General features: G+C 38.4%; 1 protein-coding gene across 5 annotated transcripts in view; it reads right to left on the bottom strand.

The window, feature by feature from the left end:
- The window catches only part of NPAS3 (neuronal PAS domain protein 3), an 843,593-nt gene that overhangs the window by 1,731 nt on the left and 825,321 nt on the right, over window positions 1-16,541 (bottom strand). For all 5 annotated transcript variants that reach the window (XM_073348989.2, XM_073348988.2, XM_073348990.2 and 2 more), the window contains 3 exons: window positions 6,843-6,990; window positions 3,328-3,443; window positions 1-641 (listed from right to left, as the gene is read on the bottom strand). The exon at window positions 1-641 is cut by the window's left edge and continues 1,731 nt beyond it. In XM_073348989.2, the coding sequence (XP_073205090.1) occupies window positions 1-641; window positions 3,328-3,443; window positions 6,843-6,990 (905 nt within the window). The remainder of the gene's footprint in view (window positions 642-3,327; window positions 3,444-6,842; window positions 6,991-16,541) is intronic.

Raw genomic sequence — 16,541 nt, 5'->3', positions numbered from 1 at the left:
CTCTGAGCTTGGGGGCTTGGTCATACTGTAGGGCGATTCATTCCTTGAGATTTCCCTGTTAGGTGGGTAATTCCAAATACTGCTATCATTATCAAAATTGATAGGTTCTGAGATCTCTGTTTTAATTTTGAGCACTGAGGCACTGTTTGGCGACGAGAGCAGCTGGGGCTGGTCCACCAAAGCTGAGTCAAGTCCATTTGGGCTTGAAGTGCTTGATAGCCTTCTGCGGGTCATGCTGCCTCCTTTCTGCTTTTTCCTCCTCTTCTTCCTCTTTTGATGTTTGCTGGAAGACTGGGCATTTACCTCCCCTCCACTATCTGAGTCCTTGGCGCTATCTGATGTCAACGATTCACAGTTCTGCAACCGCAAGTCTGATTCACTCTCCACGTAGCGCTCCACCTTGATCTGCATAGAACCAAGAGTACCAAAACTGTCCTCAGGGGCCTTTTGATTCTCAAAGTCAGAATTTTCAAAGCTGTCATCACTGTCCCTGCTGTCCTGGTTGCTGGAGCTGTTCCCATCGTCATTACAGTTCATTTCGTTATCTGACTGATTCCCAGACTTCTTCCTATCAGATTCAGGGTCTTCGCTGTTTTCTGATTGGTTTCCTTTGTCATCTGACTTTGAGTTCTCATTGTCCTCTGGAAGGAAAGAAACGTGAAAAACACCATTAGCAATAGGAACATCAGATTAGAACTCCATTTGTCTACCTAAAAGGAGATGTTATTGCCTGTAAAGTTCTGGTAAAAGCATTCCTCTGAGGCTCAACTGAGGTGGGTTTTTCTGAGCTCTAGATCCACAGTTCTAGCAGCATCAAGCTTGAAGGGATTTGATTATCATTAATCCCCCTGATTCAGGACTGTCAGTGGCAATGGGAAAAGGTCTGGTGGATTTGTCACTGGACTGCAGCTTTTGTAACAAGTGTGAGGGCACCTATTTCAAGTGGGATCCTTTGGTACATTCTCTTTAATGAGAACAATTCTGATAACTAACTGCAACTGGATTCCAATTGTGTTCACTGAAGTGAGATGTTAGTGAACAATTCAGCACTGGTGATGCACTCTCGAGATTTCTGTTTAGCATACATGTTCTTATAATGGGAATAGGAGTGACGCAGTAGCATGATGAAGTGATAATCCACGCCCCTGATTCTCCTCTCACTTACTCGTGTTCTACACTGGCGTCATGTGGACTTCAATGGAGTTACTCTTCAGTTACCCCAGGGTGAGTGGAGAATCAGGTCCTCTGTTTATAAATCTGAATGAATATATCAGTTAAAACAACGTAGTTACATTGCCCTGCTGTGTGCCAATATTCCCTTGGAAGGTAAAAAAATAAAGTAGAAAAAAATAACTCCAGTGCAACAAATGGAGCTGTACCAATTTCCATCAGCTCAGGACCTGGTCCTGTCCTCCTCCTATTTCTTTTAACTTTATTTTATATTTACCTCATTTTTAACTGAATAAGACAAACACTTGAGTCCGTTGGACTACGGCAGCCAAGATCAGCTTTCAGAAAACGGACAATTATCACACACTGTTTGAAAGGGTCATGAATGGCTTGAGGAGAACCCAGTCTGTGCAGAACAGTCGGAATTCTTTCCTTTGGAAATAAAAGACGTTTTTGTTTTCCCTCATCAGAGCCAAGCATTACCATTTTAAATTCTCTGCTCTGAGCAGGGGAAAAAAGGGCCAGTTTTTCTGTAAAGATTGGGTTCTCCTGGAGCCATGGCAATTCCAAACAGTTTGCCAGAAGCAGCTGAACAGCTGGTCTTGATGGGGATGTTAGCTGTTCAAAGCTTCAGGCTCTGTACATTTAATTTATTTAGAGTGGTTTTAAAAAAAAATTAATAAGATTCTGAAACCTTCTGTTATGAAAAAACAGCTTTTATTTCTACTTAAAGCCAAATTGCTAACCAAAAAAAAATTTAAAAAGAAAAGTTTTTTTCTTTTAAGCTACTGTTCCCATTTGGTAGAGTGACTTCAACCTAAGATAAAACAAAATGGCACCAAGGTTGTCTGCAGATTTAAAAACGCTTGGACTGAACTTACTGGTTTCAGCCAAGAAGATCTTATGAACCTAGTCCTTTCTGTATTTTTGTTTAATTCATATTAAGTGAACCCAAAAGAACCCAAAGCTGTTAAAAGTTTTGTCCTACTTTCTAAGATGCATGCATCTGTGCGTCACTGAAGAATGCTCTCTTACTCTGTGCCAGCCTCAGCAGTCATGAACATAAATACACTTCTCAACTATAGAAACTCTTTTCTCCTCAACTGTATTATCGGGTTATCTAGAAACTGGGTAGGAAAAAAAGCATTCTGAATGGCTGATGAGATCTCAAATCACATGGACATAAAGCCTGTATGTTTGCCTAACATCTGACTCTCACTGTCAAACAGAGCTGTCAAAAGAGAAAGGAGGAATAAGTGCAAAAGATGAGAGAACAAATGGCTGCTTAATTAAAAAATAAAACATATAGGTCATGATTCTCTTCTCACTTACACCTGATTTACAATAGTGTGTAACCAATGACTTTGGTGTATTTGTTCCCGATTTATACAGACATGAGAGAAGAATCAGGCCTACAGAATCATTTTTTGGACTAAAGACAATCCCTTACAAAGACACCAGCCAATCTGTACATCTACATATGTAATTACTTATAAATCTACTGGGGAATAAATTAACAGGCTGAACACACTGCCATTCTTTAGGATTTTTTATTTATAGAATTAATTAAACCAGATCATTAGTATTAAAACAAACAAAAAATCCCCAAAGAAAAGTAAAACTTACAAACAGGTGCTTTGAACCTGTAAAGTTCTAATAAAATGTAATGCTTTTAATTTAAGAAAACATACAACTTTTGCTATCTTTACTGCCCCCTAGTGAAGCAACTCAAGAAGCCTATTTACACAGCAAAGGGGGTGATAAACTTTGACAGTGTACATTTATGTTAGGAACATCTGACTACATGCGACAGATAAGAACTGGAATCATATTCAGTAGTTACAATGTAAGCCTTTGCACAAGGCATAATGCTTGCTCACAAACTCAACTGGGGATTCAAATATTTAGATAAGTGTAATTCAAGCAGGCATGCATGCACTGAGTAAATAGCCGATCATTCTGGGTCACTAAAAGATTTTGATATCTTTTAAAAACAGGATTTTGAGGTTTTAAGGTATTTTTTCTAAAGCTGAACCATCCATAAAAAATGTGAGATTTAGTGATAATCTGGAAATACAATCACTGACTTGGCTCTGAAGATACAAAAATATAAAATAAAAAAGGAAAGTAGTCGGAGCGCAGGATTGTTTATATTACCTGAGTTGTCCTTTGAGTCTGATTCAGAATCAGAGGTCTCTGAGGATTCTGAGGTTTTCTCTGGCAGATGAGGAAGTTGTGCAATATCCATCGGCGTATCCTTGTACTCTGGGTTACTAAAGAACAGAGAGCAAACATAAACACAAATGGATGATTTGCAGTTTGATAGTTTTCCCTTTCCTTTATCAAATCTCAGGAGCAAAGAATGTAAATAGAGAGAAGAAGAAACATGAAAACATACATATTTCTCCTCAGTTCATCACAGCAGAATTTTTTGAAAGTTTTTTTTAGTACTAAATTGGTAGTAAAATCATAGAATATCAGAGTTGGAAGGGACCTCAGGAAGTTATCCAGCCCAACCCCCTGCTCAAAGCAAGACCAAACCCCAATTTTTGCCCCAGATCCCTAAATGGCCCCTTCAAGGATTGAACTCAGAACCCTGAGTTTAGCAGGCCAATGCTCAAACCACTGAACTATCCCTCCCCATGCCTGATACCACAAAATATCTGAGTTATACTCATAGCTAATTAGGTAGCCCTGCCTGTCTGATACCTAAAAGCAAGTCTGGTTTGTGTAATCAATACCACAATCTAATATCTAGAATTCTTTCCCATTACAATGATAATAGGGATAGGGATAGAGAGAGAGAGAGAGAGAGAGAGAGAGGGAGTTGATATCCTTTAAAACTTGTTTCTACACTACCTATGATGCTCACCACATTCAGGTGGCATTACACTATGCAATCCTTGTCATAGCTTTTGAATAGTTGTTTTCCGAAGGGCTATATTCTCCAGACTTTACGCTAGTAAATCTCACTTTGAAATTACTGAGAATATTGCTCAATTAAGGACCACAGAACCTGGTCACTGCTCAGATAGCTCTAAAGCTATTAGGGAAAAAAATTAACAACCTAAATATATGACAGATGCACACGTGCATGTTATGATGCATATGTTAAGGATACAGAACTGTCAACACACCTATTATAATCATATCTTCATCTGCTCATGTGGTGTTCACCTGTGGCTTGTTAGCAAAGAACATGATTGCAATGTGGAAAAAGCCCCACTATCAAAGAGAGTCTTACAAAAAATATTTTTGATCTGTTTTGTGCCTTTTTAAAATAGATTCCTTTTAAAATTAAAGGCAAGGCCAGAAGAAGACACCTAGATAGACAAATGTAGCATAGATTGTTTAAGAAAATATTCTTTAGTGGATTTTTGAGTGGTTGAGCATTCCTGTGTGATTCATATTCAGGTCAGTGGGTTACCAGGAGATCTCCAATTCTCTACAGACAGAAGGAAGGGGAGGGTCCAGGGCTACTAAATGTGTTCAGAGCATTAAAATTACAGAATGCCTATATGCAATCTATTCTAGTGCACTGTGAAAATTCAATGTTGAAACATTCACAGTTGTTCTCTATTCTTACCTAGGATTGTCACCCTGGCAGATTTGTCCTGTGGGACAAAAAAAGTGACATCAACAATGTGATGATGTTACTGTACATGGCCATGCCAGAATGCAGCAATGCACCACAAAACTTTCCTCCCCTCAAGCAAAAGAAATAGTGTGTGTGGGGTACAACTGCACCTTGTATAGGAATAAAGAGTTGTTTAAAAAACAAAACTATTTTCTTGAACAAGAATATCAGCTCTATCTAGCAACAGAGTTTGTCTATTTGGAGCACAAGTCGGACAGGCATCTGAACATACTTTCTCATGCATGAAAATATATCTAAACCAGTGTTCTTGCCATTGGTAATATCAGAACTCTTTATGCCTTGCTCTGTCAATAGAATCCTATTCATTGCTTGGATCTTGTTTGGGAGTAATCTTTATTTAAAAATACACAAATTGTATGAAGGAGTTACCTTTCTCTAACAGAACACTGATGGGAATGAGGGAGAAAAATCAAGTTCTATGAGGAATCTAAGTAATGGTCAATTAGGCCCCCATCTTAATTAGTTTCTGACTGATACTCTGTTAGTAGACAGCAAATTATTGTGGAACAGTTGTGGATCAGATTTACTCAGTGTCCGGATACCAGCAAATGTGAAAAAAACATTGGTTTATAATCCTAGTTAGATGTTTATGGAGATTAGAAAACCAATACACTATCTGGCATAGTTTGAAGCTCTGTTCAGGAGAAGCTTAGGGTCAGAAGGGCAAGCACGTGCTGCAGGTCAAGACTCAGGAGCAACTATTGATGCAACTATGCTTCACTCTTGCAAGCTTGGCTATTTCCTCACTTTCATAGATATCAATCATCCACCACATTTTAAAGAAAAAAGTAAGGGAACAGGGACAGATTATGAGAGGATCCAATCCCACTCAGTCACACAAGGGCAGAAATGTGCCCCAGTCCTCCTTCCCTTACCCCTCCACTGCCATGCAAAGCTTCCACAATGTCAGGGGCCTGCACTCCCTTAGGAATTGATTGCTCCTAGCTCCCAGCCCAGGGAATCAAGACTACTCCACCATCCAAGACTGTGGTTCAGGCAGGCACAATCTCTACGATGCTCCTTAGCTATGGTATAAAAGTCACAATCTAGCCCTTAGACATCACTTTGAACTTTCCCTGCCTCACTCCTGGAACAAAGGGAACATAACAAGCCATGGCAAGTAACTTACTTACAAGCAGAGCTGACCAGAGAATGACAATTCTGTTTTGCTACAACTTTTGAGGTTTCCAAATTTATTTTCATTAGAATGAAAAAAACAACAACCCCAAACCCCTTCCAAATGTTTTTGCAAAATGGAATTGTGTCAAAACTGTTTTAGAATGAAAAAGGTCAAGTTTTCAATTAGGGGTTTCTCTCCCTGTGACCAGAGAGTCCATCCTGGACCTTAGAAACCATTCCGTTGAAAATGTACTCAAAATCAATGAGTCAAACTGAAATGTTTTGGCTTCGATAACATAGCATATTTTGACAATAAAAAAGTTTTGTCAAAAATGTTCCAACCAGCTCTACTTAACAGGCTTCTTCTGCATTTATTTTTTTCCATCTTTCAAGGTGAGTACTGCCTTAAGGCCTGTCATCGCAAGAAGGCATATTGGAATGAAGATCACCTTTCCAAGAGACATGTCTGTAATGTCCCAGGAAGATTGCCTTCAGATGTCAGACCAGGATTTTGCAATAACCAAAGAAACCACTGCTTAAAAATCCATCACACGTTTTATAACAAGCCGAGTGCATGGTGGGCCAGGTCTTTGGGAGTTTCAGCTAGTGCTGGGTTGAATTCAAGGCAATGGAGGCCTGCAATAAAACTGATGGAGGGTTACTCTAATACGAACATAGTGTAATCATTCAAGAAGTTCCCAGTAACCTGAGACATGACAGATGTCTCAATAACTTTCACCAGAAGGAGCTGGTTCTGAGCACGAACAGATGAGAAAGCTCATCTCATATTAACTTTCTGTAGTTGTCATTGTTTTTCTTTTTACTCTATATCTTTCAATGTGAGTCAAGTAACAGAGGCAGAACTTCAAATAAAGAAAGTGACTGAAACTTATACCTAAGAAGGTAATTGACCCAGATGATATTCTTCTCATTTGCGTTCTTGGCATTGATAGCTATGGTAGCACTGGACTGTATCCAGATGTACCCTCCATTCTTCTGCATCCAGCGGTAATATTTAGTTACACACTGACCCTTATTCAGCACTGGGAAGAAAACAAAAAGGACAATAAATATTGTGTTAGTATCCTAGTAAAATAATGTTCATCTCTACAATTCCCAATGTAAAGAAATGGAATGCACTTGGCCCGTTTTGTATGTTCAGTGTCGAATGCCAGTAAGATGACAAATAAGTTCAACTATTTACTAGTGCATCAGTGGAGAATCACGGGCTACAATCATTTGGAATAAGTCTTTAATCAGCTTTTGGGAGCTCCAATGTGAGAGGAAGAGAAAAGAGGACTACAAATCTCGGTGGCCCACAAAATACCTAACGCTGCCTGGCTATTTTCAGTGCATTTGACAACAAATTGTTAAAAAAAAAATGTACGTGATTTATTCATTGCTTGCAGGTAGAACTCTTTGAGAGTCTGGATATTTGAAAGGTTTGGGAAGATACTCTACCCTGTTCTTTGATCATTGCTCCTTATTGCAGGAGATATCAACTACTGAACTTATATATCTGTTTCTTTTGATCTTGTCAAACAGAATTTACAGTTCGCAGATGAATCAAATCTCCATTGGTCAGCAGGGGGAAGGTCCTGGGAGACTTTGCTTAATACTGGAGCAAAATAAATCTACCAACAGATTGCGAAAGGAACTGTGGCCTAAGGGAGGTGCCGAATTGACTTTTGGTTAGAGTCAAGCAGAGTGACAACTCTCTGCAGGGCCTGAAATATAACCAGGAATGGAGAAGAAGTAAAAACAATCAGTAATGTGAAACCGTGATATTAGATGCCCACAGAAAGAGAGTTTAAAAAATACAGAAGTTTAAAATAATTCTCTAACCACAATGTTACCCAGTCAAAATTGCTTTGATTTGTATCTGATTCTTCTTTTCTAGTACAGAAATAATAAGATGCTTATCTTTCATGGAAATAAAATACTTTACACTGGCATTATTTTAAAGAATGCCTAGAATACTTACATCTGGATATTATTACTCCAGTGCATACTCTGCTTGTCTGTATTTTCTGTTAATCCCAGGAAGCTTTGCGCACTAGAGGGCAGTGTGCATTCATACACACCTTCTGCTTTTGGCATGCCCTTGTCTCCGTCTGCTAAAATGAAAAACCTCTAACTGCTGTAATAAATTTGGCTAAATTAGCTGCTAAATGGTTATCTCAAGTAATATGTATTTGCATTAATCATTTTGCTCTAAACCAGAACAAGCCAGAGTCCTAAAGACGTAGTAAATTCATATTGTCCATTTAATTACGGCTAATAAGTGCTTCATATACAATAGTTTCATGAAGTACATTTTGATTTTTTGGAGGAGGGAGGGGAGGCAGAAAAAAGTCACTTTGGAAAATGCTGTTGAAGTTCGTACTATAGAGTCACAAATGACACTTCAGAGCTTTCAAGTTAACCAAATGTATATCCCCCAAATTATCTGTATGTCTCTATCTGTATTTAAAGCCATATAATTATACATTTAAAGAGAAAAATACACACACACACACTTGCATATCTTAATGCAACTCAAAAAACTTTGTAAAATATTAAATTTTTAAAAAGTTAAAATAGGAGCATGTCTGACAGTGAATTTCAAACATAAGTCAGTTTTCCTCTGTAATATCAGCAAATATTTGTAATTTGGGTTATGGCATTTTGTAAACAAGCTAAAGTTGCCTATACTTCTGCATTTATTTCCAACAGGAGGCTCCCTCAGGTTCCCCACATTTTGTTTTTGCATTCAAGTGTAAGTTTCAAGCTTTCTGCTATGGTGATTCATAGGATACAAAACTGCATGGTGAAGCGGAAAGCAGTAACTACTTACTATACAGCTTTTCTGTCAAACCATTGTTGCATGCAATTTGAGATGCAATTTTATGCAAATTATCCCAGCTTTGTAATTGTTATTAGTTACGTTCTGAGGTGAGAACTCAGGGAGGAATGGGGGAAAAAAACCATCGCTTAAAGTTTTACTTTGTTAAAATTTTCCATTTCAGTAAAATAGTAAATTCCAAGGTATCCTTGTCAATGGCTGATGATGAAATTAATATCCCTGGAAAGCTAGAAAATTAAGACCATACAGGTGTTTGGAGGATAGAGTGAAATCTATCTAAACTTGTAAATAATAATAATTAATTGATTACCTTCCACTTCTATAGTAGCTGCCACCTGAAGACCTCAACATGCTTTAAAAATATTAAAGAATTAAGTCTCACAAATACCCTCACACCTTGGCTTTTGCAGATTGGAAACCGAGGCAGTAGGAGGTTCAGTGATTTGCTCAAGATCATATAGGAATGCTGTGGCAGAGCCAGATCTCTCAGCTCTTTCTGTTCCATTCCTGAACCATGAGACCTTTCTTTTGCTGAGTACTGGTTGTTTGTACCACTCAGAAAGGGGCTTATTTGCCTCTTTATTTCAGAACTATGGGAAAAAAGGGCAACATTAAAGCCTTACAAAAACCACACCTTGATATGAAGAGGTGTTTGCCTTTCCGAAACTTTCAGCACACAGAAGAAAACTCTATGCACTGCAGTCACATGCAAACCTTTCTGGCTCTTCCAGAGCTCACACACCAGCACTGCTGTGCTGAGAGGAGGCTGCTATGAATATGAAGAGTATTTGGGACACTAACATGAAAATGAGGCTTCCGAGCAGCCCACCTATCTTGAGAATTCCTACTGTATCCCCAGCACCTTCTCCACTCCAGGGTTTGGCCAGGCCAGGCATGGAACCATAAACACATGCTTCTTTTTCATCTGCAAATGTTTCAGATGAGAGATTTGTAGACATTAAGAGCATATACTGAAAGAAAGACCAGGACGCAAGGTATTTTTCTCTATAGAGTCTCACTGGAAAACCAGCAGGATTTAAAGTTTGCCACAGAGTGCTAGATTTTAGGTCTTACAGCTTCTTTTAAGTTCATTAGATTCCCCCATACCCAATCTGAATGATATTTCTGTAGCCTGTAAATAAGAGGCTACAGAATCAGACATCTGATGAGACAGAAAGCATTGAAACATCTACTGGTCTATGTTATTTTGCAGCTGTTGTTTTCCCCAGGTTTAGATTTAGAAACCAGATGATGCTATTGAGGAAATGTGTAACACATTTTAAATTAGAACACCAGTTTTGGAAGTAAAAATGAAAAATCGATTTAACTAATTAGTAACTGAATCATTACTGATCTGTCTTTTTTTTTTAAGTTTTGCCTTTTCAGAGACAGAGGGAATTAATTACCAAATTAATAAATTTGAAAATAAGTAAAAATAAATATATAAAAATTCAGCCAAACCTAAACTGTGGCTGGAAAGTTATATGTAGTTAAAAGCAAAAAAGTTATGGGCTACCTGTTTAAGCTTAACCTAAACATTTTAAAAAAGTAACATTATTTGGTCCAAGATACAGTCCTTATCTAGACAAGTCCACATTGAGGACGAGGAATAAGCCCTGTATTTCTGTACATTGACAAAGTCCAAATAGTTTTAAATATGGATTTTCTATTTACTAGTTTAAAATGTGCGTGTAGTGCCCGATCCTGCAAACACTGAATCACGTGTGTAATGTTACTGATGTGAGAATCTAAAGGACTGGTCATCTGAGTCAATGAGACAGCTCACACGAGTGAAGTTACATGTGCTTAATTGTTTGCAGGATTGGGTCCAGATGATGTACTGTCTTGTTGGAAGAGCTCAACAAATGTCCCTTCTCTTAGAGGATAACCAATTTATTTGAGCATGAGCTTTTGTGAGCTCAAGCTCACTTCATCGGATGCATCCGATGAAGTGAGCTGTAGCTCACAAAAGCTCATGCTCAAATAAATTGGTTAGTCTCTAAGGTGCCACAAGTACTCCTTTTCTTTTTGCGAATACAGACTAACACGGCTGTTACTCTGAAACTTCTCTTAGAGGCTGCTTCTACTTTGCCTGTACCCATGTAGCTCTCTTTGATATTAATGGGAGTTACACATGTATGGGAGAGAGAAGAAAAGACCTTTTGGGGATAACAAATTGTAGAGAAATGATGGTAAATCTTGGATCATCCTTTTAGCATTAGATTTTGGCTTAATAGTTGGTATAAATAACCTTTACTACAGGGAAATCATCAGTGTCAATGTGGACAGTGGAATGGACCCCCCCCCCCCCACAACGAAGTGTGTGTGCGGGGGCAAATAAAAAAACTTTAATTAAAAGAAAATTAAAAAGAGCTAACGTTTTAGAACAAATGACCTTTATATCAGCTATACATGTCTGTTCCTTAAAACGGTGGATGCTAAATTTTACTGAAATTTGTTTAAATGCTATCTAGTTATTTGGTCTGAGCTCAGTGGTTAGCATGGATGTAATATACAGTATGTTTCACAAAGAATTTTAAAAAATCTGACTCTAATTTCTCTAAGTACAAATATATTGATATGTATGTAGCTCCAGACAGAGGGATTTCAGTTTTGTCTGGAGTTTTGAACACAGCAATGTACTTGTAGTGAAATGGGGGTGTGGGGGAGGGACAGGGGGAAGAAGCTAGTATTCTTTGGAGGAACATAATTTCATTATCAAATCAAAATAAATCAGTACAAGGTTGTCTTCAGAAATATGGTTTAAAAAACCAAAAACAAAAACTTGGGATGTTCTGAGAAATCAAAGCCAAAGCTTTTAAATAGTGGGTGAATTGTATTTTAAAAGAAGGAGGTAGTCTACTTCAGTTTGAAGAGGAGATAAAGAAATCGTATATCAAAAGTAGCCTTTTATGGAACCTTCTTACAAAGGGACATTTTACTAGTGTGCTTATGCATTTAAAAATTACAGTAAATTGTGTATTCAGGTAAGTATGGAGTAAATAGGAAATGATGAGATCATTATACAGTTAACACTGGGTATTCATACAGCCTCACAAAGAGGCTCATTATAATTGGGGAAAATATCGAGGCTAAATCTGCAGTGGTAGTCCCCCACCTCCTTGGGATACCTTAATCAATAACTGTGTAGTATTGATGCTGAAGTCCTTCTGCTGTGAACTCATAAAAATATTTTTAATGTATTGCGGGGGAAGAAAACTCTGTACTTAACACCACAGTTGGATGCTTAGCTGTAGCCACCAGTTCTCTTTCTACATTCACAAAACTGGCAGACGAAACATGAAAAGGAATACTGACTCTTTAATCTCCACTTCTCCACCTAAGGCCCAAGGCAAGCTGACAGGGTAACTTCATTCTGGAAACAGAGTTGTTTTTTTTTTTTTTAAAAAGTCTGGATTACTTTTCTTCTGCTTTTGAAACCTGTGGGCTATAGGGGAATGAACCTGGCATAGACTTAAAACAAGAACAAGTTTCTTTATCTGAAAAGTTACAGTCCTTGATGCTTACAGGAAGGTCATTTTCAAAACCCACAGGGAAAATAGCATCACAGCCAGAAAGAGTGCATTAAGTGCCTTATTTGCTTGAAACAGAGACAGTTTTTCATTTATAACTGCTCATAGGATCAACTGAGCCTTTGATGCTATAGAGACTTTTCTATAGATTTTGCAATTAGTTAGTTAGATGTTTTAAATAGTAGGCATCCACAAATTGGTTTTTAGCAATAAAAAAAAGCACTGAGTAATATTTAGCAAAGTTAAATGATGTTTGATACTTAAACTGAGTTATGGGCTAAGAGGATGGAAGACCTGTATATGCTCTATGAGCAACCACATATATCTATGTAATTCTCCCCAAACAATTTGATTTACTATCTAATACACAGGGGAGGGATGGGGTGGGATGAAGGTTGGGGAAGTGTGCAAGGAATTCTTATAGACGCATTCTCTGCACGCCAGGCTAAAGGATAATGCAGCCTGCATAGGGAAGAATTCTGCCTCTCTTGTGTCTGATCCCTCCCAGAGGTCCCCCTGGGGTCATGTGGCTCCACACTCCCAATACTAAATGGCACAATTTAGCCCTTAGCGATTTGTAATCTCACAAGAGATTTCCCCCTTCCCCAAAATACATTTACAGTGGATTAAGAAAACAGCAGTTCAGTAAGGCTTTTAAAAAAATGCTTTACCCGTCTTCCTCATGGCATGACATGAGAATGCAGCACAGGGCTGGAAAAAGTCTCTTCTCTGTGTTGTACAGCACCTAGCATAATGGGGCCCTAATCTTGATTGAGGCTTTCAGTTGCTATCACAATATAAATATTTGCTAAGAGAAATAACAGCTGGTACAGTAGGAACTCTCTAAAGCTAAGGGCATAATTTCCAAAGGCAGAGGGAACTGACAGTTTGTGTTTTGAAAAGAAAATTCTGCCTTGATAATACCCAAATTTCCATCCAACTGCTTGGTTCATCTGTAATAAATCTTTTAAACCTATACAAATTTCATTCTAAAAATGTTAAGATGTGGCCATCAATCTGTTATTTGCTGCCACACTAAGGGATATTGTCTTTTCCTGATTCATGGGGAAGTTACACATCTAAATCCCTGTGAAACTAGATAAAAGTAAGGATAAGCACTCTGCACAGATAAAATAAAAGCTAAACCGACCTTTTCTCAAAGCTTGAACCAAAACTTTTAGGAGGGTTGAAAATCTTTATTTACCTTTTTTAAAACACAGTTTTTCATTTTTCGGCTGCTCTTTGTTTCCTGGTTGTGGGAGGAGCTAAAGTTAGAGATGGGTCAGATCCAAACTTCGGAGAAATTTGATCCTGATTAGTTTCCAAACTTTGTGGCTCAGGTCCATTTCTAGCCAAAATATTGTGAGAACAATCTCTCACTCTATGTATCTAGCCAAACAAGTAACTTGAAATACTGGACATTCCACGCAAAGATTTGGGTACTTATCCTAACTGATTCAAACCCTGAACCTCTGAGAACCACCCCTACAGATTTAGAGATTTTGATCTCATTTAAATCCACAGTATCTCAATGGAGTTAATGGAGACATTTTGGTTTACAACAGTTTAAATGAGATCAGAATTTAGTTTTCAGTTCATGGTGCCGGTTCAAAAATGTAGAAAAACAGCAAAACTTTTCTCTCGTTATAAATTAAGATACAGATATACAACCACCCACTGAGACTTACAATATGCGTATCAGAATTCTATCCTATGGCTTCAGGTTTTAGGAGAAATAAACGTTGTAGTGCTCGAAGACATTAATTTACTGCCTAGCATCCAGAGCCATTTATTTCATTTAATTAATTTATTTACTTTTGACATTATCTCCTTTTAAGTGCTTCACTTAGCTGAGAATGTTTCTTGGACACTATTTGATTGCAGGAAAATTCATTCTGTTTGTTTGTATGCCTCTGTACATGGCTGAGTCTCTCTTCACGTGATCTTGTCTCCTCGGTTGAACTATTGTTCAAGAGCAAATTTGCTGGATAACACCTTAAACTAAAACATTTATGATGAAGTTGGAGTCAAGCAGAGATGTTTTATAAACTGAGAAGGAATAATGAATGGAAATGAATGTACAGACCTACATTTTTCTAAATGACGAATGTGGTTGTTAATAAACTGGATTGAATAGTGAATACTCAATTATTTAGCTTTCTGTAACTTTTCTCGTTTCTCATGATTGTCAGGCTCTCCTTGGTTTTTAAAATTTTAATCTTGCCATAAAGTGGCTCCCCATTTCCTATTGCTGAAACTGTCCTTTGGAAACCCAGACTTGCTCTGAGCACCACTTCAGACGTAGCTTCCATTAACGGTAATGAAACTTATCCATCCAAACTCAGGAGAAAATATACAGTATTGTATTGTAAGTCCCAAATCTAAATTCAGTTCTCAGCTACCACCGTGCAACTTGAGTAAAGAAATTAGGCCTCAGTTGCTAAAGCAGCTAAAGTCCCCTCCCCCTGCTCACTAATATTAATGTCTGCCATACAACATTGCATGGCAAAAATAAAGATTTGAGAACTTAACCCTCTGTGACAAATATGTGTATAGCTATATCAGATACTGATGGCAGGGCAGATGGAAGCTTCACAAGAGCTAGTTTACTGATGAATGTAAGACAGCAGAATAGCAGAAGTTTAAATATATATATTTTTAAACTACACTGATTGAAGGTAAGACGGTTTAAGGGGAAAGTACTGGTCTTTCACATCTGGGACCAGAGTCCATGTTCAGGTTGTGGTACTGAGTGAAATGAATTTAGTTATTTCAGCTCAATCCCCAGAGGAAAAGAGTCCAGATCACACCACCTCTATGCTTACTGTGGTATGTCACAGCTGGCAGTGTCTTATTTATCCCAAACAAATGCCAACCTCCCCTTTCAACCACCATACAGCATCATGCCACATTTTGCAGAAAAGCTACGTTAGATTTTTTTGGAAAGTTTATTGCTATTTTTTTTAAATTAAATTACTTGTGCCTCTAAAAAGAAATTGCCTTATTACTAGGGCCCTACGAATTTCACGGTCATGGGTATTTTAAAAATCGTAAATTGTACAATTTCAGATATTTAAATCTGAAATTTCATGGTGTTGTAACTGTGGGGGTCCTGACTCAAAAGGGGTTGGGTGGAGGCCACAAAGTTTTTGTGGGGGGGGGGTCACGGAATTGCCACCCTTACGTCTGTGCTGCCTTCCGTGCTGGGTGACTGGAGAGCGGTGGCTGCTGGCCGGGAGCCCAGTTCTTAAGGCAGCGCCGCTGCCAGCAGCAGCGCAGAAGGAAGGATGGCCTGGTGTGGTATTGCCACCCTCACTTCTGTGCTGCTGCCTTCAGAGCTGGGCCCTCAGTCAGCAGCTGCCACTCTCCAGCTGGCCAGCTCTGAAGGCAGCACAGAAGTAAGGATGGCAATACTGCAACCCCCCTACAATAACCTTGTGACCATCCCATGACTCCCTTTTGTGTTGGGACCCCCCAATTTGAGAAACACTGATGTCCCCTGTGAAATCTGAATAGTGTAGGGTAAAAGTATACAAACAACCAGATTTCAACAGAGGAAAATTTCACAGTCTGTGAATTTGGTAGGGCCCTACTTATTATCATGAGTCCATTGCTACAGCTCTCAGGGAATGAAAAAGTAGCACTAATTTTAAATATCTCTAAAAAGTAAATAAAATAGCTTTTCAATAAGTCAGGATGCCATAATTTTAAGGACCAATATCTAGCAACTTTCTAGGGTTAAGAACAAATGCTTTGTATATTTGGAAGGGAGAGTCTCAGTTTCCCAACGAGTTACAGATCTGGATGCCAGCCCAAATGGTTTGCAATTAAAAATGATATTGGTCCAGAACTGGCCACATTACTCATGAGAGACAAAGCCACAACTGATTTGTACCAGTCCTCCCAAACAAGTGCCAACAAGACCTATTTGCCACACCATCATGTATTTGTTATAGGGTAGCTACATCATATTTTACAGAACAACTACTTAAGAGAGTTTATCTTTTTGTGGTCACTATTTTTATATTGTTCTACCTGTAAATCCAGTCTCCCTTAATACCATGGGTTCAACTATCCAGGCCTAGGAAAGAAGAACACTTATCACTAATAAATGGGCTAAAACTCCTTTTCTAACCATTTTGGTCACAAGAAAATGAACATTAAACCTGTCACTAGCCAGGACTGAACATTGTCCATTCTGTATCTCAGACCAGTG

Source organism: Lepidochelys kempii, chromosome 6 (assembly GCF_965140285.1).
Source record: "Lepidochelys kempii isolate rLepKem1 chromosome 6, rLepKem1.hap1, whole genome shotgun sequence".
NCBI classification, from domain to species: Eukaryota; Metazoa; Chordata; order Testudines; family Cheloniidae; genus Lepidochelys; species Lepidochelys kempii.
Note: the sequence above shows the minus strand (reverse complement) of the source record. Positions and strands in the feature narration are given on the sequence as shown.